This window comes from Trypanosoma brucei, chromosome 9 (genome assembly GCF_000002445.2).
Source record: "Trypanosoma brucei brucei TREU927 chromosome 9, whole genome shotgun sequence".
Classification (NCBI taxonomy): Eukaryota; Euglenozoa; class Kinetoplastea; order Trypanosomatida; family Trypanosomatidae; genus Trypanosoma; species Trypanosoma brucei.
In genome coordinates, this window is record NC_007282.1 from 1,370,705 (window position 1) to 1,392,220 (window position 21,516).

Sequence of the window (21,516 nt, forward strand, 5' to 3'; positions counted from 1 at the left end):
CGTACTTACACTTATTTATATGATTATGCCTCCTGAAAATTTACTGGGGGTTCGGTACAGGGCACGTTACACTTACTTTGCCTCGTACAACAAACATGAGAAGAGGTGAAGTGATTCAATTGGTGTGGGTAAAAAACGGTATCGGTCAGCGCATAAGTGCGCGTGTACACATGTATATAATTCTCTTATTCTTATATAAGGGTTCAAAAGAATCTGTGCGCCACAACCGTGGGTATTCCACAGTCGCCTAAAACAAACAAACAGAACCACAGCATTACACCACGCCATACAGCCTGGCTTGTGTTGGCATACTGTTGCACATGCGACGCCATCCTCTCCAGGCTCTCCGTTTTGGGCCAAGGCAAATAGAAAACGGGTCTCAAAATAAAAAAAAGTGGTTTTAACACATTATTTTTTCCTCTCCTCCTTCACTAAACCGCTGAATCTATCAAACCTTCTCGTTCTTCTCCCGCAACAACAGCCAGTTGATCTATAACCGTTGGCCAAAGAGTTATAGGGAGGCGTTTCTCTATCTTAAAGTAGCCTGATGGAGTCAACGCCTGATTCTTCAGTGCTTTGGCAAACCGCTCCTTCTCAGGAGTCCACAATGGATGGCGAGTTTCCACCGGCTTCGTCTCCAGTGGTTTAAGCTCCATTTGTTTCTGCGCCAAGATAAGAAACTCATCGTCGTCCCCACCGAGTAAGTCAGCCCAGCTGGTCGGTTGTGCATTCTTCGCTGCCTCAGTTGCCGCACGCTCCTTGTTTGCAAGTGCCTCAGACCGGAGCTCGTTATAGCGCTGGAGGGCGTGCAGCTTGCTTTTTTTCGGGAGTGATTGATATTCTTCACGAATGAACTCTAGCAACGATCTCGTGTCCATCTCCTCCTTCGCCAGTGTTACATTGTCCCCTGAGTCAACGAGAATGGTCAGTAGCGTCGGGTAGAAAATATGACGGCCCGTCGTAAAATATTGAAAGGGCATGGTGGAAAGTATCTTTGACAGCAGTGACTTGCCCTTCCCCCAGGCAAAGATGTCCTGAATTTCTGGATCCTGTATGGAGAGGTAGCCTATCAAAAGTAAGCATTCGTGTAACGCGCCGCGCAGGTTATTTTGTTGGCGGTTTGTCACGGAAACCTTCCCGGACGTTGCACAACTAATGGCTTCCGTTCTGGCAAGCAGCGGCATTTGCTCTGCCGACACACCAAACTTCAATGCCTCCTCAAATGAGCCTCCAACAGCACCACGGGCAGGATTTTCTTCCTTAATCGCTTCCAAGCTGTCTGTGTGAGATTGTACGTATGTAAAGAACCCGTTAAGCATATGGAACAACTCAGTTCTTGTGAACGTGTTCGACGACTCCGTGGGTATGGTATTAGAACCAGAATGAGCGCCCGTCCGCTTGTTGGTGGGGGAATCGTGAAGTAGTTCCTGCAGTGTTTCCAGATTCCACCTAGCGAGGCAGTTTAAGGCATTAAATGCAACACAAACTACGGTAACCCGCCGAGCACTAAGCACTGGACTCAGCTCACTCAAGGAGCAGCCGTTGGGTGTTAATATATTCTGAAGAAGGGCAAAAAAAGAGGATGCTGCTTCTTGAACCAAAGCAATTGGGCACCCACCCTTTCTACGATTCAATATGCTTATTTTCGAGCTCAGAATCCGCGTCGCGCTATGTGCGACATCTAAGTCCTCTTCATCCGAGCACACTTTTACAACGGCGATGCAGTACTTTTCTATGTTGGTTGAGTCAAAACTGCTAAGCAACAGCTCTCTCACTGACGACAAACTGGTATCCGCTTGCACGGCTGACGTGACGCCTTCAAAACACAAGTGTAGTGCTTCGAGCATAGCGTCGAGCGGAACGGAACGTGACTGACGCTTCAAGCCCTTAATTTCCTCACTAATACACTGCAGGAGAGGGGCAAGATTACCCGAGCGAACAAAAGATACTATGTGCTTTCTCCCTTCATTTTTGTCTGCAAGAAAACGCAGAAGTGCCTCGTGTGCAAGCCGAAGAACAGACATGTTATTCGTCCGCCTCGATTCCAGTATTACGCCAATTATGTTTTCATACGCATTAAAATACCGCATGTATTCATGGTCAGTATCCCCGAGGTCCGGCGCCTCTAGAATTTCCCGCAGCGATTGCCGGACCTGAGTCACAGGGGCTGGCGAAATGCCTGAGCCTAACCGGGAAATAGTCAACTTCAACTTACTGCGGTTCAGGTCCTTTTGATCTATCAAGCTCTCCCTTTGATATTTATCGATAAAGCTCCTCCCCTGGCGCGTGATCATCGACAATACTTTCAAAAACTTTTGCTCCATTTCCTCTCCCTCCTCCCGTGGAATGGTGGGCATCAACTCGGCAATTGTGAGCTTGGTGTCGGGTTCACGCTCCTTGCGCTGCCTCGCTTCCTTGATTTTTTGCTCCTGCTCCTCCAGTTTTTGCCGCAATTTCGTAATCTTTTCTTCACGGAGTTGGGCACTTTGTTGTATGCGTTCCTCAGCCTTTCTGCTCCGGGCCTCGGCTTCAGCGGAGGCTGCCCTTTGACGCTGTTGAACCTTTTTTTCCCATTCCTCAGCACGTTGTCCCTTCATGTCCTTTTCTAGTTTCTTTTGCTCTTCAAGACGTCTTAGGTTCTCGCGTCTTTGCTGCTCTCTCTGTCGTTGCCGCTCCATACGTTCTTGGCCGAGGCTTCGTCTCCTCTCAGCAGCAGCGAGTATGGCTTCGTTTCGCTCCTGTGCCAATCGTTGGAGTTCCTCCCTTTTCTGCTCCTGGTTGTGTTCCACCTCTGACATTTTCCGATCAAGCAAAAGTACCTTCGCTTGGTGGCGCAACTCATTGTTGAGTCGCACCTCCTCAACACGAGAGATCCCTCGCCGCGCACGTTCCTTTGTCTGCTCCCTTGCCTCTTCAACGCGCCGGGCACCACTTTCGAGGCGTTCCATTGTGTCGATACGTAGCCGCTCCTCCGCCTGCCTGCGCCGCTCCTTTGCAAGTGCACCCCTCTCTTCAGCTGCCTCTAATTTCAGCTTCATCTCTTGAATTTTCTCTAACCGTTTTTCTTCCGCTATACGCTGCCGCTCCTCACTTCGAAGTGCTGACGCGTGTCTCGCCGCAAGAATCTCCTCGCGCTGCTGCTCCTCGTCGGCGATCGGCTTCGGTGAGATCTTCTTGTTCTTAACCAAACTTTGTTTCACAGCGCGTAGCCAGCCGCTAATTTCACGCTCTGGCTTCTCCTGTTCATCGGTGCCGGAACGCTCGGGTTTGGGACACTTCGCGTTTGATGTGTCGGCCTCAGCCTCCCGCTGCACCCTTTCGCATTTGGCAGCTTTGGCAACCTTCAATGCACGCAGCCCGTCCTCCACAACGTTGATAAAGTCATCCGCCGAAGATGGTGCATTTTTGTCCTTTAGACAGATGGTTACCTCGGAAAAAATGGTTCGCAGTTTCTCCAAAAGAACAGATGGTGCAGTAACTGTATTGGTGAATACAACGCGAGGCTGTGATTGGGTTGCAGCAACACTATTTATCATTCCCGACTTGGTATAGCCATTACCAGCACGTCCTCCGTTACTTCTTGCAGCTTTCATTGGTACCCTACCTCAAGAAAAAAAAAATATGGCAAATAACAGGAGTAGGATAAAACGAAGGTCAACATATGATGGCCAACGCAAAACAACAGCACATTTCAGGGATCAAAAAAGGAGGGAAATGAGGAAGTAACTGAAAAACTGGCACCCACGAACCTCTATATCAAACAAAAAAAAATTACACAAAGATAATCAGAATAACAAATAAGCAAAAAGTAGGTAACCAAAGTGTCCTATGGTATACTAAATTTTTTTTTCAAAAGCATTTGCTGTGTACGATGCTGGGTCCCGACTCGTCGTATTCACTCTTCGTTATCCACATCGACTGGAAGGTTGTTAGTGATGAGAGGATGGAACCGCCAATCCACACGCTATACTTGCGCTCCGGTGGTGCCACAACCTTAGGCTTGATCGATGACGGTGCAAGATTGCTGATCTCCTTTCCAAGTCGCTCAGGTAGGTTCTTGAACATCGTGGTACCGCCAGAGAGCACAATGTTGCCGTAGAGATCACGACGCACGTCAATGTCACACTTGTTGATGGACTGAAAGGTCATCTCATGGAACCCAGGAGCCTCATCAAGTCCAATGAGAGCAGGCTTAAACAATGCCTCGGGACAGCGGAAACGCTGGTTCCCCACCTGCATAACATTGCCATCAGGAAGTTCGAACGGTTCTTCGCTGACAGATTTAGCACTGTTCGTCATCTCTTCGTCGAAGTCCAGTGCAACGTAGCATAATTGTTCCTTAATATTCCGCACGATTTCCTTCTCAGCGGAGGTGGTGAACGTCATACCAGTCTCCATTAGGATCTTCATGAGATATTCCGTCAGGTCACGACCAGCCATGTCCACACGACGGATGGCATGAGGAAGAGAATAACCCTCATATATGGGCACAGTATGTGTCACACCGTCACCAGCGTCGAGAACAATGCCAGTGGTACGGCCAGAAGAATACAGTGACAACACCGCCTGTATTCCGACGTACATGGCAGGTACACCAAATGTTTCAAACATAATCTGCGTCATTTTCTCACGGTTTTGCTTGGGGTTCATAGGCGCCTCAGTCAGTAGCACGTTGTGTGACTCAGGGTTGACGCGCAACTCGTTATAGAAGGTATGGTGCCAAACTTTTTCCATGTCATCCCAATTGGTCACAATTCCGTGCTCAATGGGGTACTTCAGCGCAAGCACACCACGTTTCGCCTGAGCTTCATCACCAACAAACAGTTTCTTGTTTGCACTTCCCATCATCGCTTGCTCATTTTTGGGGCGGCCGACGATGGATGGAAATACGTGGCGAGGAGCATCATCTCCGGAGAAACCCGACTTCACCATACCCGAGCCATTGTCACAAACTATAGCAGTTTGTTCCTCGTCCGACATTATTTTATGGCAGTAACGAGACCTTACGTAAAGCAAAACTAAATAAGAGCGGAGACTGCAATGCAGAGTAAAAAAAAAAAACATGAATTTCAGAAGACCTTGCTGTGCAATGCTGCATAGATAACAAACGCATCAAACACAACTGGTGGCACTATTTCAATCATGTCGACACACCAAGGCGAGAAAATTTGAGTTAAACAAGATGCCTACAACCCTATATTTATTATCTTCAAGTGATCTTCTCTCCTCTTGTGCGCTGTACGTAAATGTGTTGCATATAAGGCATAGGGCTGAGTACAGGCACCACGCGCGAGGAAAATCATAAGCACTAGCCGTGTCAACTCACAGCAACTACAGAACAAATTTGGCCACACAACCCGGTGTTAAAAGCATTTGCTGTGTACGATGCTGGGTCCCGACTCGTCGTATTCACTCTTCGTTATCCACATCGACTGGAAGGTTGTTAGTGATGAGAGGATGGAACCGCCAATCCACACGCTATACTTGCGCTCCGGTGGTGCCACAACCTTAGGCTTGATCGATGACGGTGCAAGATTGCTGATCTCCTTTCCAAGTCGCTCAGGTAGGTTCTTGAACATCGTGGTACCGCCAGAGAGCACAATGTTGCCGTAGAGATCACGACGCACGTCAATGTCACACTTGTTGATGGACTGAAAGGTCATCTCATGGAACCCAGGAGCCTCATCAAGTCCAATGAGAGCAGGCTTAAACAATGCCTCGGGACAGCGGAAACGCTGGTTCCCCACCTGCATAACATTGCCATCAGGAAGTTCGAACGGTTCTTCGCTGACAGATTTAGCACTGTTCGTCATCTCTTCGTCGAAGTCCAGTGCAACGTAGCATAATTGTTCCTTAATATTCCGCACGATTTCCTTCTCAGCGGAGGTGGTGAACGTCATACCAGTCTCCATTAGGATCTTCATGAGATATTCCGTCAGGTCACGACCAGCCATGTCCACACGACGGATGGCATGAGGAAGAGAATAACCCTCATATATGGGCACAGTATGTGTCACACCGTCACCAGCGTCGAGAACAATGCCAGTGGTACGGCCAGAAGAATACAGTGACAACACCGCCTGTATTCCGACGTACATGGCAGGTACACCAAATGTTTCAAACATAATCTGCGTCATTTTCTCACGGTTTTGCTTGGGGTTCATAGGCGCCTCAGTCAGTAGCACGTTGTGTGACTCAGGGTTGACGCGCAACTCGTTATAGAAGGTATGGTGCCAAACCTTTTCCATGTCATCCCAATTGGTCACAATTCCGTGCTCAATGGGGTACTTCAGCGCAAGCACACCACGTTTCGCCTGAGCTTCATCACCAACAAACAGTTTCTTGTTTGCACTTCCCATCATCGCTTGCTCATTTTTGGGGCGGCCGACGATGGATGGAAATACGTGGCGAGGAGCATCATCTCCGGAGAAACCCGACTTCACCATACCCGAGCCATTGTCACAAACTATAGCAGTTTGTTCCTCGTCCGACATTATTTTATGGCAGTAACGAGACCTTACGTAAAGCAAAACTAAATAAGAGCGGAGACTGCAATGCAGAGTAAAAAAAAAACATGAATTTCAGAAGACTTTGTTTTATAAATGTAACAATTTTTTGTACTGTTATGTCAAAATCTTTTTTCAATTACGGATATTTACGCAGTTATTAACTTGCAGAATGGCGGTAGTTCATAGGATGTCATTTGATGGTAACAGCGTTTATTCTTCGCATTCGTACACCTTGATTATTTTGTAGACATCCCTCTTGGCTCATATGTTCGATATCTTATCTTTTGTTGAACCCAGTGTCGTAGAAACCAGTCGTTTTTTCGTCATCTTAATGTTGGTTAACGTTCCGTGGTAACTTCGTTGTCCCTGGGGGAAAGCGGCCGACAATGTATATGTTCTCGTGGCTAGCGTCAACTTTGTGGTCGTTTTTTGTTATTACATCCCCGACGACAAGTGAAAAAGATGGGTGGCGTACGCGGCCGTTTGTCCTAGTTTAACAGAATGTACCGCCTATTTCACACTTATGGGTATTGACTGAACGCCGCATGCAAGATGTTTTAAACACCTCCAGGTTGAAGCAGTGTTAACCAACCACGCCTAATGTTTTGAATGTCACGACCTTTGAGCATTTGGATACTGCAACCAAATAATCAAGCCGCATCATTATGATGTGACTGAGGAAAAAAGAAACAAAAATGTCCCGCTAAGGTTCCACATGCTTCACCAAAAGCGACCTTAAGCCAACAAGTGGAAGATGACAACAGCATCCTCAGGTTGCGAGAACACATTGTTTCGAACACCATGTGTGTTTTCATAGTGTGTAAGTACAGCCCCTTGTCTGATTACCACGAAAACACAAGTGAGTTAGAAGCCTTACCATCTGGTGAAAGGTCAAACTAACTCATATACGTTCCTCCTTGTCGTAAAACAAAAACAACCAAATCGATTACTAAACAAATAGCAGAACAATCTACAAACAGAGGGAGACACTCGGCGGACAATAGTAAATGAATAGTAGTTAGTTGAGAAAAGCATGTGTCCACCTTCCAACACGAAACAGTAGCACACAAGTTGTTGTTACATGAAAAAAGTGAAGCGAAAATATACGATGCCTCTTTTCCTGCATACAAAACCTGGGTTCCGGATAACCTGGCAGTACAAAAAAAAAAAAGTCGAACTACATCGTGCGTCAAGCTATCGCTGCAACAAACCCTCCCATATGATATTCAAAACCCATAAGATATATATTTCACCTACATACCGTGGGGAGAAAAAAACCAAATTAAACGGGGTCAGGAAGATGCAGGTGGAATACCCGAGTAAATGCGAAGCACCCGGGCACGGTCGTCCCATATTCGAGACACAGTTTTAAAAACAAAAAAGCTGATTAGATAGATCACTTTAACAAGGGGAGAATAGCCCATAACCCATTCACACCAGTCGTTCACGTGTAAAAAAAAAAAGGAATAGGTGTGAGAGTTTCTCTCTTACAAAAAATAAAAATTAAAAAGCAGGGACCCCGATGAGTGCTCTCTGTCCAGTAAGAGTGCCCCAACAAAAAGGTTACATCACAGAAACACAAAGTCCAGGGAGAAACAGGGTTAACGAGTGCATAGTGTAATACTTTTAAAACATAAAATTCGAGACAAATTGTGATTAATGCATGTTTCAAAAAATAATTTTATTTCCACCAGCATAAAGAGGAAAGTTCCCCATTCACCTCATGTTACAGCAGCGATAACGCTAGGAAACGCACTGGTCAGTTGATTTCCGTTCCGCTGAGTTTGATAAGCTCAGGTGTGAATTAAAAACGTACTCACGACAATGCCGATGGTAAATCGGGTGAATAAAACATCTATGTATGCTCGAAAAACACATGACATTATAAATACGTCTCCATAGTGCCTACGGAGTCAAATCGAAGGAGGCTGTTGACGGAAATACACTACAAATCGTCAGTTTGAATCATTGCAGCACACCAATGAGATCTGAAAGATGCAAAAAAAAAGTATATGTGTTTCTATGGTACTATCCAAAATAATAACTGCAGAACGACGTCTCAACAAAAGAAATCATAATTATAATAATGTTAATTTAATAATGACAACATTAACTTCAGTATACTATATTTCATCATGAAGATTTTAAGGGTAGAAATCGGGTACAACACGCATCCGGAAATGTTGGAATCAACCCTTTATTCCCTCACCTGCATCGTTGTACAAGTTAATACTGAATGCGACATGAAAGTACGTCACCACAGACAACGTCACCTCAAAACGGTACAGACACTCCCAGCCGGTTGGGTTAAACAACGCCATGCTGAAACTTTTACCCAGAGCAAGTCTACATGCAACATGCTGTTAGGGCACAAAAGTGCATACAACGACGTTACAATGATTTAGGTCGATTTTTAAAAATATGTTGCAAATGGTAAAGATGGAACGAGCAGAAACCTTGTCCAATCATCCGAACACTGTTATACACCAGAAGTTTTAACAAATAAAAAAAATAACGATCACCCACTTTGCGACAATTATCCCTTAAACCCATATACTTACGGGACAATAGAAGACACATTTCTCTGAAGTAATCCGAAGTGACTCATCCGCATCATTAGGTCCCCATAAAAACTACAATGGTGGAACCTTCAGAAGTGAACGGGATCATCCACATATGCAAAGCGGACGAGTTTAGTCATTCAATTAATCATCGGCATGTACTGTGGACGTCCGACGACCTATTTCCTGTGTTCCGGTGAACATTCAAGTGCAACACGATGCCCACTAGAAGATCCCTCAAAATCTTCTTTGCATGGAAAACCCAGAAAAATACTTAACCATCAGAACGAGCGGTGAATAGCGACATCACACTAATTACTCATCTACCACTGGGCAAGGGCGGGTAGAATATTTTTTAAAAAAAATGAATGTGATGGAGCCTGTGCATTACCTTGATGCAGTAAATGGCACGCCCAAGCACTTGCACCGAAACGTTCACCACCGAAGAAGGGTATTATACGCGTAACAAATGTGGGCGTCTTTTCGGTGTATCCACCAAAACCTTCTAGCAGTGTACTGTATTCCCAAAGGGGGAGCAAAGAGAAATGAAGACCGAACTCATCATAGGGAAGCGGATCAATATTGATACATCAAAGTTGGGCTGTTGGTTAAAAAAAAAATGGAAGTTCACCGACACAAAAGAAATCTACAAAGAGCCACACCACCATCAAAAAAAAAAAGAAGGAAAGTGGTGACATGGGTTTATTTAAGTTTTCTTTACATCACCACTCGACAACAACGCGAACTCAAAAAAATGGTGCGAAAGAGGCAGCCAAAAAGTTCACCAACGATCGCTCTTGCAGACGGCATCAAGTGGAGCAGATGCTTCCTTTCCTTCCCGAGTTTTACGCCACCATAGTGTGGCATACGAGGGACCCGGGACACCGATGGGTTTGAATGGCATATTTCCAACCATCCCACTCACACTCATGAATCGGAACAGAGTCAACTGGTCGCAGCGAGGGCAGTGGTCATTGCGAAGTGTAAGCTTCCTACAATAGCTGTTCGATACCGCAAATTCGTACATGTAACCACAACGAAAGCACGAAAACAACGCCATCCTGCCGATATCCTAACAGAGAAGTTGAAAGGCGAAGGGGAATTTTTTGCTTTCAACACAAACGCAAGTGAGAAAGTCCAGACGGGGAGAAAGGGGACATACTTCTAAGAAAATGCGTGCTTCAGCATCGCCTAGGTCATGCAGGCGCACGCACACATATACGTAGGCACCGGCAGCGCAAGGGTTTCAGCATAGCCTCCAAGCGACAGAACCAACCAAATACCAACCAACAAACGGTACAAAAGTCACCCATCACCCACCAAAGGAGCCACACCAACGGTGGCAACTTCTTTCCTCCCTCTCCAGCCCCCCCCCCCTTTAAAAAAAGGGGGGCGCTCATCCTCGCACGATTGATAAAAGGAGGTACGTCACACGCCCCCCGAGTGCCCCCGGCCCGACAAATACCCTTCAAAGATAAGACAAAAGACCAGCGGCGAAGTGGGGGGCCACACACACACACCGCAGCCGAAGCAACCCACCAGATTTTGTGGTGGCCCTCCCGTTCAAAGCGACCTGCACCAGCGCCTTATCATGCTCGACACCCAAACCCGCCGACAGGCGCCGAAGGACCGACACCGTAACTATGATCCGCATTCCACACCTGAGCCGAACCCCAGTAAAAACAAACAAAACACACGAAAATACGGCCCGCCCACGAGCGGAGGTGGGTGTGGACGGCCCCGCGGCAACAGATACAACCAGCATCCCAAAAACGCTCACAACAGGCACCGGCTCCGCCCACCACTCACGACGAGCCGGTCCGCACATGAGGTTAGTGGAAGAAAAAAAAACAACGGTCCAGCACAACGCCACTAGCACCAACACCAGGCAGGGCCAAACCTTTGACGAAGCAGTGCTCCACGGGCATGGGACCCACGCGAGCCTCCGGTTTCTCGCAAAAGTAAGAGGTCATAAACATTGGCCCCACAGCGGGGCCCCAGCCGCGGTGCCAAAGCAGCGACAGGCCAATCCCCACACACGCGGAGTCCCCACCGCCACTGGCGTACGAACCTTTAATTGTTGCGAATGCGGCGGCCAGCCGCCCCCATGCACCCCGGGCCCCGAGCATCAGAGCAGCCGGATGGCCGCCCAGCATCGGAGAGAAGGCCGGTGGCAACACCACCCACTGTCCCTGGGGATGGGGGAGGGACAATGAACGAAATACCCATTCAACACTTTCCTCAACGCGTGGAGAACGGTGACGGGACCAAATGCAAAAAAAAAAAAGAAGAGCGCACACTAACCACATGATGCGGGCGCACGGCGTCGGCGGAACCGCCTGCACGGGGTGGGGGCATAGCGGCAGGGAATGGCGTAGGCGTCGCGAAAGATCTAAGGGCAATAAGATGTGTTGAAGTCAAACCTGCCGAACGCCTGTTCAATCGCGAAGACCAGACAACATTCGTGTCAACATATTTCCACAAATCAACTATCCTTAACCAATAACGGCTGAGGACGTTGAATTCGACGGAGGGCCGCTCATTGTGGTGTGGACATGAGTTCCCGCAGCCGACCGTGGAACCGAGCCACCGCTTCTGGAAAAGCAGTCGAATGCGCGGTTCGATGGCGCCCGAGAGGGGAAAAGAAGATCACCGGAGTGCAGCTCTTCCCTCGCATTACTTAGACACTGTATGAAGTAGGAGGGGCTGTGGTGGAGGCGGAAGAAAGGTAGCAGCAGCGGATTCACCGGCAACACACACAGGGCAAACGTCAGCGGAGGCCGCGACGGGCCCATTCTGGTCACAACCTCCAGCGCATCATTCACACGTAGCAAGACTGACCCGAACAGCTTGGCAATAAAGCGGCGTGCAAGAATCGCAGAAAAGATACGGGTGGTTCCTAAGGCGGAGCGGGTGGGAGAAGCTAAACCATTTTATAATCCACACTAAGAATCAAGGCACAAAAAAAGCATCTCCCGTGGGGGAAGAGCGTGTTGACGACATTTTCCCGGCCAAAGGGCCCAACCTTATCGACCCAACAGCAGAAAAACTTTCTAGCACCTCGAAGAAGCAACAACGGTGGGCAAGGTGAACTCAGCGGTGAAAGAAACGACCCCAAGGCAACACGAATACAAAACAGAAAAACTGGAAGAGGCCGAGGCAGGAATGTGAGACCTGGCTGCCGCGGCACTTGCACCACGGACGTTGAGCACATTAGTTGTAGGCGTCAAAGAGCAGAAGCCAACAAAACGGCGGTAAGCAGATGCTGTTGCGGAAATGTACTAAAAGAGGCTCAGAAAGATACGGCGAGCTCCGAGGGTGGAATTATCAGGGGTAACAAACTATAAGTCTAAGTTGTTTGATTACGGAGGAGCGGAGGTTGACACAGAGTGACGTATACGCTGGAACTGCACCTAGAGAAGATTGCACACACGGAAAGAAATTGTAGAACCTTGTTTGGAAAGAGAGGAAATGCTTCGTGAGGTTTTATAATCACCGCGTGGAACACGGCGGAATACCCGGGCGGGGGTGAGAAGGGCGGTAAAACATCACTCTCGGGAGACAGAAAAAGCTTGCAAAAGAGGCGGCGGCAGCCCGAGAAGCGGCCCTTAGAAGTGTTTTCTCCAAGTCGATGAGGGGTTGATTGGCAGTACACTGAAAGGTCACTTTGATCGGTTGCTTACATCAAAGAAACCGCCGTTTATGCCAAAGCACCAAGCAGTAGACACCAAGTTTTTGACGTTTGGTGAAACAAGGTGGAGAAATGGGGAGACAGCAACTGCTTTCATGGATCGTGCAAGAGCGACCGGCTCAATGGATCGTCGGGGGATCACTCACTGTGGTTTTAAATCGCTGCGATGCGCATCTCCGCTTAGCGAGACGGATAGGACAGTTGCCGCATAACCGAAAATCCAAAATGAAGATGAGCAACGCGTAGCCAGGAGATTTCCTCGACCTTAGGGGTGTGGCGGGAATTTGTCCTCGAACCACTTCTGGTCGCTGTGATAATGGAAGCATAATAAGAGGCACTGATCGGAGCACAGGGATTAAGCATACCTTCCTTGCAAACGGTCCAATCGTCATACGCGCCGGCAGAGGTCTAAAAAAATTTTGAGCAAACGCCACGGAGGGAGCCTCGGTTGTGTGCCAATGAACGGTCGAAAAGACCTTTCGTGGAAATTTCGGCTGAAGAGGAATGCACAACGTCTCGGTGCTGCCGCGCAGCTGAATGGACTTTTGAGTGCCTGAGATGCTGGTAAACAAGCCGAATGCACCTAATATATCGAGCCTTACTTCACAACTGGTTAAGATCGCCGTGAAGCGTGTTCAAAAAATTTTAAGCCACCAAATCGAAACCTCCCAAGCCGTTTACAGATTCCTCAGTGTGGTAGGGTCGTGGGTACGACATTCCGTGGCTGTTTTCATCTCGCGTTGGCCCCATCGCACGGCAGGGACGGGAAAGAACTACGGTGTTTGGATGTCTTTGAGCGTGGTTGGGGAAACCCCACTGCTGCAGAGCGCTACTCGAGTTACATCATAGCAAGCGCGTTGCGAAAGGCGCGGAGAGGGGAGGCCCTCTTTTTAAGTTCCCCCGCTTATTGCCGCAACTGTGACGCGCAACGTTGCATTTTGTGCTAATGTGGAGGCTGTGGGACAGGAAAATGCGACGTTGCGAAGCCGCACCCTGTCGTATGCGAAGCCACCTGGTTTTCCGAGTTGACAGCCGCTCGCCACGAACGGAGGGCCCTCTTTATTGTAAAACCCAAACAAGGAAGCAGAGTTCAAGACGTGAAAATGGGGGAACACCGGACGGTCGCGTCGGGAGGCCGCTGTGAGCGACAAATACGCTCTCCAGCGGAAACATCGACCTCGTCATCAACCGACAGTGCGGCGCCTTTGGTTTGCTTTGTTTCACAAGGCGTGCATGCGCACATCGCAGCCGCCACGCAGCCTTTTTCTTCGCACAGGTTTTGTTGGTGCGGAATGAGCGCCCAAAAAGGTTGGTGCACGTAGTAATGGCCAAACTTAACCGAGGTCTACGCAGTTCGAAGGCGCCGCACATATATGCATATGCGTTGCGCCATGTTTCCCTAAAGTTGTCCAGTGGGTGAGCGTTTTTCTTTTTTTTTTCTTCACGTATGATGGCCGCGCCTGACTACCGCTGGCTTTGGATTTGGGGAACCGGCGCGCACTAACGAAATGCTGATCGCCGTTGCGTTCGGTGTTCTCGTTGACTTGTGGGATGTTTACGAACGCGAACTCTGTGGAAAGTTGAAATAATTAAGACGAAAATGCCTTATGGCAGCGCTGCGGATGATCAGGGAGCTACAGAAATGGAGGAAGAGGAGAATGTGATCGGGAATTCTTTCTTTCCCTTTAGTGACGTACACGGATGGTGGTTGGGAAATTGTTGGGATACGCTTTAGGAACGCCTCTGGCGGTGTCCGAAGATTTTTTTTTTCGTGCTGGACGAGGCGGGGGATAACTACACCAATAACTTTTTTTTTTTAAAGGAAACAGTTCGGAAACGGAAGTATCTCTATAACTCAATATCAGGGTACGACAAAAATCTGAACGCGCGGGGTAAATATAAGGGGGTGCGGTCTTCCTCTCAACTCATCACTTCCCCCTGTTTGTTTTACTGCTGCCTTCACTCCATGACAACGTCGGTATCATAGGGCAAAAATGCAAACATGTACTCTCCCGTATGGATGGGCGATCATGGAGCACATCACCGCACGCGATTGATTATTTTCCACCACCAAAACGAAAAAAAAGGGGGAAAAAAGACATGCGTAGCGCACAGTGTGTGTGAACACAGCGTTGAGTTCCAAAAGTTCCGCTTCACCACCTCATTGCGTTTTCTTTTCTCCCCCTTTCCTCAAACCCTCCAGATGCACGAAGATATCGGAATGAAAAGTAAGAGAGGGTAGAGACGTCCGATATGTGGCCCTGCAAACGCTAAATGCGACACGGCCCACAAAATGTGATAATATTCAGTTTTGTCACAATATACTGAGATCTCTCATACATTGGTCCTTTACCGCTCGAACCAATGGTGTGTGCCTTCATTTCCACTTTAGGCTTCACTGCCGTTATTCCGGTGATGATCAGAAGTTTGTATGACTCCAGCACTGCGGATAATTCGCATTAGATATTTTACAGTAATTAGTGAGGCATTGATGACCATGTTGCCTTTAAGAACTGTACAGCATATTAGCAACAATGACCTTATTCGAAAGATGGAGGGTATACCGCCCGTTCCTCTTCCCCTTCTCCATCCTTGTTGTGGGCAGAAAATAGCCTTGTGACCTGCTTCCAACAAGACCTTTCATCTCCTACTGACTGATAAGGTGTTAACCGTAATGCACCGCTGCCAATATCAAAAATAAAATTAAAAAAAACCGCCATAGCCCTGTTCAATCCACCTTTGCGCTATGGAAGGAAATTTGTCATCATCGTGCACGTTAAAACTTTTCCTCCCGATCCATAGCACCTGCATTTGCGAAGCCAGTACCATTGGGAATTTAAAATAGTTTCATCACCCCTCCCCGCCTCGGTAAAACACCCAAACGGACCACGCATTGGCGCGTGAGGCGGACTCCAACAAGTCACAGACGTACACGCACATACATACATGAGAGTAAATGAGGCGCAAACCTACTTCTGTCTATCTTCACTTCCTTGGTTTTTAGCTTCAATAACCATGCGTGCTCCAGTCAATCGATGCAGCAGTGACATTTTCTTGAATCAGCCTCGTATCACTGAATTGTGCAGCAAATGTACGCGCGAAACGCTGGGGATACCTCCGCATAAAGACATAATCGTCTCGTCCATGGGATCGCTGCGTGAGACTTTTTCGTGCGTGGGCAAGAGCTCTGCGGCAGAGCAAAGGCACGGAGGTGCAAATGCGATGTTTAACTGCTTTCATATTTATCAATGTCCTTCACATCTAAGCCATATCACCAAACTTTATCCTAACTGCTAAATGTATACGTGTGAACTCAAATAAACGATGATGTGGGAACAAAACGGCAAATCTCCATTGGACCGTATTACATCAGGAGAAAGTTACCAAGTGAGTGTCGTAGAGCATTTCGAAACACTATTAGTGCTATTATTACAAAAACCTCACGTATTGTGTTGATGACGTGGTCATAATGACCAGTATTCTTGTTCCCCTTTCCCCCCTCCCCAATCCACCACACCGCTTTCTTTCTTTTCTTTACGTAGGGGTGAATCGCAACAGCCAAGTCCCGGTGAAACACCGATCGAGCTATTCATTTCCGTTTCTTATTTTCCTCCTTAATGGCATCGAGCCGTTGGGCGAGTGGTGGATGAGAGTAGTGCAGCGCAGCGAAGAGCGGATCGGGTGTAAGCAAGTTCTTATTCTCCTTGTGTATAACCATCAGTCCTCTTATAAGCGGTTCACCATACCCAGAACTAACGGCGTACCGATCCGCCTGGAACTCAAATTGACGAGTCACGAGTGACACAAGATAACCCAGGAGTGTGTTAATGGGCTCCAAAAACACTTGGCTGAACAGCTCGAAACCAATGAGCGGATTGGCATCGCTGAACCCAAACTGCTTGTACAAGTCAGTGTTGAAAATTACGGCCTTTGCGCCGTATGATATACACCACGTTTGAGCAACCATAAAACCGAAGAAGAATTTGTCGTGGGAGTTCTTCCAGTGGCCGAGCTCGTGGCAAAGAACGGCAAGCAGCGCGTCGTGATCATCCTTCGTCTGCTCAACGATCGTATCATACAAAACAATGTGCTTCGACCAAAAACCATAGAAGTACGCGTTGCTGTGACCCGAGCGCCGCGAACCATCAACTTCGTATAGTTTCTTCAAAGGAAACTTGTGCTTTTCAGCGAGTGCATATATCTTCTTCCCCAACTCACCGTCCTTCGGTATCGGCGTGTACGTGTTGAATAGGGGCTGGATGAAAGTGGGGTAAACGAAGGTGAAAATGGTGATCAGGCCCGTCGCACCGAGGAAAAAGTAAAATGGGAAATCCTCGCCGAACAGTTCCACCACCTTGAGGATGAGCCCACTGGTCAGAACGTGCAACAGAGTCAGGCGAAGCAGAAAATACTTGGCAACGTCCAGAAAGAATTCCTTGCGCGTCATTTTGTTGAACCCATGTTTCTCCTCGATCACAAATGTTGAGTAGTATTCAAAAGGAAGGCTTATGAGTGTCGTTAGCACATCCGTTGCGACGGCGTAAACGTAGCAATGTGAAAAGGAGCCCGTAGCCCCTGGTAATAGTTGGCCAAGGGATCCGTACAACTTGGCGGGCAGTTTTGCCAGCAGGGAGACGTTGCTTATGACAATGTCCTTTACGTGCAACAAGATTGAAAAGCTGAGTTTCTCCCTTTCGTACTCCTGAGTGGTACGGAACTCCTTCTCTTCCACGACGCCGACAAGGTGTTCAGGCATCTTTGCATTCGCGTATGCTTTACGCTGCCGGCGTTGAAGGTAAAGGTCCCACAGCGCCAGCGCATTGAGGCCGATCAGCGCCGTACCGTAAAATGTCATCCCACCCCACGCAACCATCTTTTATTATCTTTTATTTTTTCGTTCACAGCCTTTAACTTTCCGCCAGTTTCTTCCCTCTTTGTTCCACTGCAAGTCGGAAACCCTTTGTCAAAGTCTGATAGTTTGGGAAGAAAGGGTAATAATGACATAAAAGCAAAGGTGAGGAAATCAGAAAAATGACCAATCAGTCGCATCACTGGAAACGGTGTCGATGGCTATGGAGAGGGAGAGTTTGTATTTGTGTGGAAATGTGCCAATTATGAGTAGAAGCTACAATGGGTGCGTTTCAGCATTTCCTGCACGGAATAACTCACTGGATTTGTCGACATAAGCCCACATACCGAGAAATCGGAAGTGAATTATGGATCCGACACGCCACGCATCAAAGACTTTCCTTAAAGAGTAACATAGTTATGGCAACGCCAGGGCACGAAAACGGTGCCGTCACGAAGTGGGAGCATCAAATGTTACTAACCACCCGCCACGACACCGTTAACAACCCTGTCGGCGCGCCGTGTGTTTATGTGTGCGTGCGTGCGTGCAAGAACAAAAAGGATGGAAGGTTTCCGCCATGCAGACCCCTTCCCTCCTCCAACCAATAGCGGGGCCACTGACGGAAAAACCGCTACAAGGGAATATTGATATTTGGTGTTACCACATGCGTTAGCACCCTCCCACCGCATGTATTACACAATCCCCTTACCGCGCATGCCGCCGCCGCCCCTCATGTATGTTGTTTCACTTCCCCATAGCCACCGCTACATATGTGTACTTGTATACATATTCGTTAACAAACATTCTCGTCTTGGGATAGCACCACGACAAAAAAAGGGAAGAACAATGGCACATATACCTTCGTTGGCGAGCCCGCATCTATGTGCAAGACATGCGGGGGTGTGAGAACGGTGACAGATACAATCACTGCAATGTGAAACCTTGATAGGTACAATAATTCTGTACATCCTTCGCCGAAGCTTCGTCTAAAAACCACCACCCCCGCCACGAGAATGGCCCGACTATAACAACGTGGGCACACCTCGCAGACGCTTAGGGAGGAGGCGTTAAAACACAATCACTTCTAACTCTCACGTTCATAGTTTACTTCTGTACAAAAACTACCTAATCATTTACATTTCCTGCCGCATTTTTTTTGTCAACCGCGCAACCTCAGGTGATGTGTCGGGATGGTTGTCAACACGGTACCCTTCGAATCTCAGGTGAAGGTCAGCACCGTGCTTGATCAGTGCGCGTGCAAGTGAGACGTCCTCAATTGCCATGAAGAGCGGTGGTCGTCCGTCGCTCTCACGGGGTTGGTTCGGGTCGGCGCCGCACTCGAGCAAAGATATTGCGGCTTTGGGCTTCTCAACGGAGCAAGCGTATTGAAGGGGTGTCATTCCGGGGACAATCGCCCTTGCAATGTCATATTCGCCACTAACTATGAGGTGCTTGATGGTATCCACGTCCTCGTTCAGAAGTGCCTCTTTCATCTTCTGCGCCGCCAGTGCCAGTGGGGCCTCATCGATGGCTCTGTTCAACTCCACAGAACGGTGGAACCACTTACCTGAAAGGGCTTCGTCTTCGTCCAGGTCAGTCTCACTGTCGCTATCGCGACCCTCCGCGCGCCGCCGTTGACGCTTTGCCTCTTGAGCCTCACGGAACCTCGCCTCGCTCGGGAGACGGAGGGACCACTTACCCGACCCATCGGCACGGCGCACGGCTATGCTGTTCTTTAGGATCAGAGGGGGGAATGGGATATCAACATTTTGATCAATGTCGAATGCCTTTTCAACGCAGAAGATCAATCTGAAGAACTCCCTTCTTGGATACTTTTTTGGTTCCGGTTTAAGGCAGAAGACCATGAGCGCTATATCGCGGAAGGCCTGCTGTCCAACCCCCCCGCAGTTCATGATGAGCACCCAGTCGCCGTTGTTGGAGCCTATTTCGATGTAGCCCAACGTGTGTTCAACGTCTTGCGTCGTTGCGAAGTCAAAGTACCAAACAGCGCTATCCGTTTCCCTGGCAATTTTGCACAGAGACAGATACGGATCCCCATCTTCCCCGAAGAGGATAACGGGTGTGCGGCAGTCGGCGTTCTTCATTCCTCTTTGCACATGCTCGAGTGGGACGAAATCGGGAGGAATCTCCACCACACCACCTTGTGCCATTGTAAAATCCCAAACGTTCTCTTCTTTTTCTTCCTGCTTTGGAATACCTTTTTAGTTCTGAAGAGCTTTAAACAACAACAACAACAACAAAATAAAAAATATATGCGCTAAAAGGATCGGTTTTGTAGAAGGAATTCACGGAAGGGATGCGGATACACTCAGCGACGGAAAGGAAAGAGTAGCAGTTGAAATGATTGAACATGTGAGGGAAAACTGGGCAATTTCACGTAAGAATACACCTCAACTGCAACCCTAATAAATCCCAGAAGCAACTTCCCGCTCGTAAACACACATATTTGAAACCGACATACAATGGTCCAGTGTTGGGTGGGTAGCGCGTTCCTCTGAGACGCGTGAAACAAACATTAAAATTGTTCACCTGAAGGCCCAGATTTCTCGTCACATGTATCCCTCTTCCGCCATTCACACCCTTTGGTACACAGACACATCCGTACTAGAGTGGTGCGCGCAAGCGGAGTGACTTCCTTCGGAGACTTGCTATGTCCTTCACGCCGCAAGCAAACATGGCGACGACGAGTTCCCTTCTGAGGCGCTGGATCACCTTGCGCACCGCTTCAGGACCCTCCAATGCAGCTTTGAGAAACGGAAGGGCGGCCGTCGCGCACTCCGCTCCCATCATAAGTGACTTTGCGATGTCGAGACCGGTGCGAATGCCCCCGCCTGCGATAAGATGGAGTCCGCCCTTCTTTGCGAGGGGCGCGCACTCCGTCAAGCATTGGTCCGTAGTCACGCCTACATCACGGAATATGAAGCCGAGGTTTTCCTCCTCCACTGTGTAGGGGTGCCGCCTTCCTTCAATCCATGCCCAAGAGGTACCACCACAACCCGAAACGTCAATATACTTCACACCGGCACGCTGAAGGGCGACAACGCTTTCATAGTCGATTCCGTGCCCAACTCCCTTAACGATCACCGGTACTTTAACTTGGGGAAGGAGGGCCTTTAGCTTTTCCAGAAGATTCTCAAAATTAGTATCCCCCTCGGGTTGACATGCCTCCTGTGTGTGATTAAGGTGAATGAAGAGTCCATCCGCCTTTACGCATTCGATAAGCCTGTTGACATCAGCGGCACCGAAGCCGTAGTTTAACTGCACGAGTCCAATGTTCGCGAACATTTGAACGGAGGGGCAGAACTGCTTGACGTCAAATGTGTGAACCGCCGCGGGGTATCGATTAACAACGCGCATGCTTCCAACTCCAAAAGGAATGCCCTCTGCTTCACAAGCTTGCGCCAAACTCATATTTATAGTCCGACCGTGCGACTCACCACCAGTCATAGAGGAAATAATGAAGGGAAAGGAGAGACTCCGCCCCATGAAGGAGCAGCGTGTGTCGATGTTTGCCATGTTGATCTCAGGAAGTGCGGTGTATGGTACAACATACTTGTCCCATATCGAGCGCCCATTCTTGTAGGGTTCGACATTCCTCTTGAGGCAGATATTTATATGGTCCTTTTTGCGGTCCATAACTGCAGCTTCCTTGTCTGCATTCCTTGACTCGGACATCTTTGCTTCACCTGTTTCTTTCTTTTAAACTTGTGCTGCCAAATAGGTGAAGAAAGAGTAATTGCGACGGCAGCGGCTACCCCGAATGTGCACACACGCGCATTTTTTTTTTTTTACACAGTCCCACCAATGTGACGTGTGACAAGCAAAAGGTGAAGTAAAATTCGTAGTGGGCCCAAATTTTCAAACGCCAACACTACATGAATGAAT

The 21,516-nt window shown here is 48.3% G+C and overlaps 10 protein-coding genes across 10 annotated transcripts, besides 2 other annotated features; all 10 read right to left on the reverse strand.

Annotated features, from left to right (window-relative positions):
• Positions 1 to 431: 431 nt before the first annotated feature.
• On the reverse strand, positions 432 to 3,593 carry Tb09.211.0610 (hypothetical protein, conserved; the record flags this gene model as incomplete). The annotated part of the gene is made up of 1 exon (XM_822111.1): positions 432 to 3,593. The coding sequence occupies one exon, from the start codon at positions 3,591 to 3,593 to the stop codon at positions 432 to 434; it is 3,162 nt and encodes a 1,053-aa protein (XP_827204.1).
• A 256-nt stretch (positions 3,594 to 3,849) lies between these two features.
• On the reverse strand, positions 3,850 to 4,980 carry Tb09.211.0620 (actin A; the record flags this gene model as incomplete). Its single annotated transcript, XM_822112.1, has 1 exon — positions 3,850 to 4,980. One exon carries the CDS (start codon positions 4,978 to 4,980, stop codon positions 3,850 to 3,852), a length of 1,131 nt encoding a protein of 376 aa, XP_827205.1.
• Positions 4,981 to 5,363: 383 nt separating this feature from the next.
• Positions 5,364 to 6,494, reverse strand: Tb09.211.0630 (actin A; the record flags this gene model as incomplete). The annotated part of the gene is made up of 1 exon (XM_822113.1): positions 5,364 to 6,494. One exon carries the CDS (start codon positions 6,492 to 6,494, stop codon positions 5,364 to 5,366), a length of 1,131 nt encoding a protein of 376 aa, XP_827206.1.
• Positions 6,495 to 8,583: 2,089 nt separating this feature from the next.
• Positions 8,584 to 8,611: a sequence feature (AT_rich).
• Positions 8,612 to 10,538: 1,927 nt separating this feature from the next.
• Positions 10,539 to 10,898, reverse strand: Tb09.211.0640 (hypothetical protein, unlikely; the record flags this gene model as incomplete). The annotated part of the gene is made up of 1 exon (XM_822114.1): positions 10,539 to 10,898. One exon carries the CDS (start codon positions 10,896 to 10,898, stop codon positions 10,539 to 10,541), a length of 360 nt encoding a protein of 119 aa, XP_827207.1.
• Positions 10,899 to 10,902: 4 nt separating this feature from the next.
• Tb09.211.0650 (hypothetical protein, unlikely) lies at positions 10,903 to 11,379 on the reverse strand (the record flags this gene model as incomplete). The annotated part of the gene is made up of 1 exon (XM_822115.1): positions 10,903 to 11,379. One exon carries the CDS (start codon positions 11,377 to 11,379, stop codon positions 10,903 to 10,905), a length of 477 nt encoding a protein of 158 aa, XP_827208.1.
• Positions 11,380 to 11,565: 186 nt separating this feature from the next.
• Positions 11,566 to 11,865, reverse strand: Tb09.211.0660 (hypothetical protein, unlikely; the record flags this gene model as incomplete). The annotated part of the gene is made up of 1 exon (XM_822116.1): positions 11,566 to 11,865. One exon carries the CDS (start codon positions 11,863 to 11,865, stop codon positions 11,566 to 11,568), a length of 300 nt encoding a protein of 99 aa, XP_827209.1.
• A 1,015-nt stretch (positions 11,866 to 12,880) lies between these two features.
• Positions 12,881 to 13,153, reverse strand: Tb09.211.0670 (hypothetical protein, unlikely; the record flags this gene model as incomplete). Its single annotated transcript, XM_822117.1, has 1 exon — positions 12,881 to 13,153. The coding sequence occupies one exon, from the start codon at positions 13,151 to 13,153 to the stop codon at positions 12,881 to 12,883; it is 273 nt and encodes a 90-aa protein (XP_827210.1).
• A 3,197-nt stretch (positions 13,154 to 16,350) lies between these two features.
• Positions 16,351 to 17,634, reverse strand: Tb09.211.0680 (CAAX prenyl protease 1, putative; the record flags this gene model as incomplete). The annotated part of the gene is made up of 1 exon (XM_822118.1): positions 16,351 to 17,634. One exon carries the CDS (start codon positions 17,632 to 17,634, stop codon positions 16,351 to 16,353), a length of 1,284 nt encoding a protein of 427 aa, XP_827211.1.
• Positions 17,635 to 18,743: 1,109 nt separating this feature from the next.
• On the reverse strand, positions 18,744 to 19,781 carry Tb09.211.0690 (hypothetical protein, conserved; the record flags this gene model as incomplete). The annotated part of the gene is made up of 1 exon (XM_822119.1): positions 18,744 to 19,781. The coding sequence occupies one exon, from the start codon at positions 19,779 to 19,781 to the stop codon at positions 18,744 to 18,746; it is 1,038 nt and encodes a 345-aa protein (XP_827212.1).
• Positions 19,782 to 19,851: 70 nt separating this feature from the next.
• Positions 19,852 to 19,871: a microsatellite.
• A 364-nt stretch (positions 19,872 to 20,235) lies between these two features.
• Positions 20,236 to 21,306, reverse strand: Tb09.211.0700 (isopentenyl-diphosphate delta-isomerase, putative; the record flags this gene model as incomplete). The annotated part of the gene is made up of 1 exon (XM_822120.1): positions 20,236 to 21,306. One exon carries the CDS (start codon positions 21,304 to 21,306, stop codon positions 20,236 to 20,238), a length of 1,071 nt encoding a protein of 356 aa, XP_827213.1.
• Positions 21,307 to 21,516: the final 210 nt, after the last annotated feature.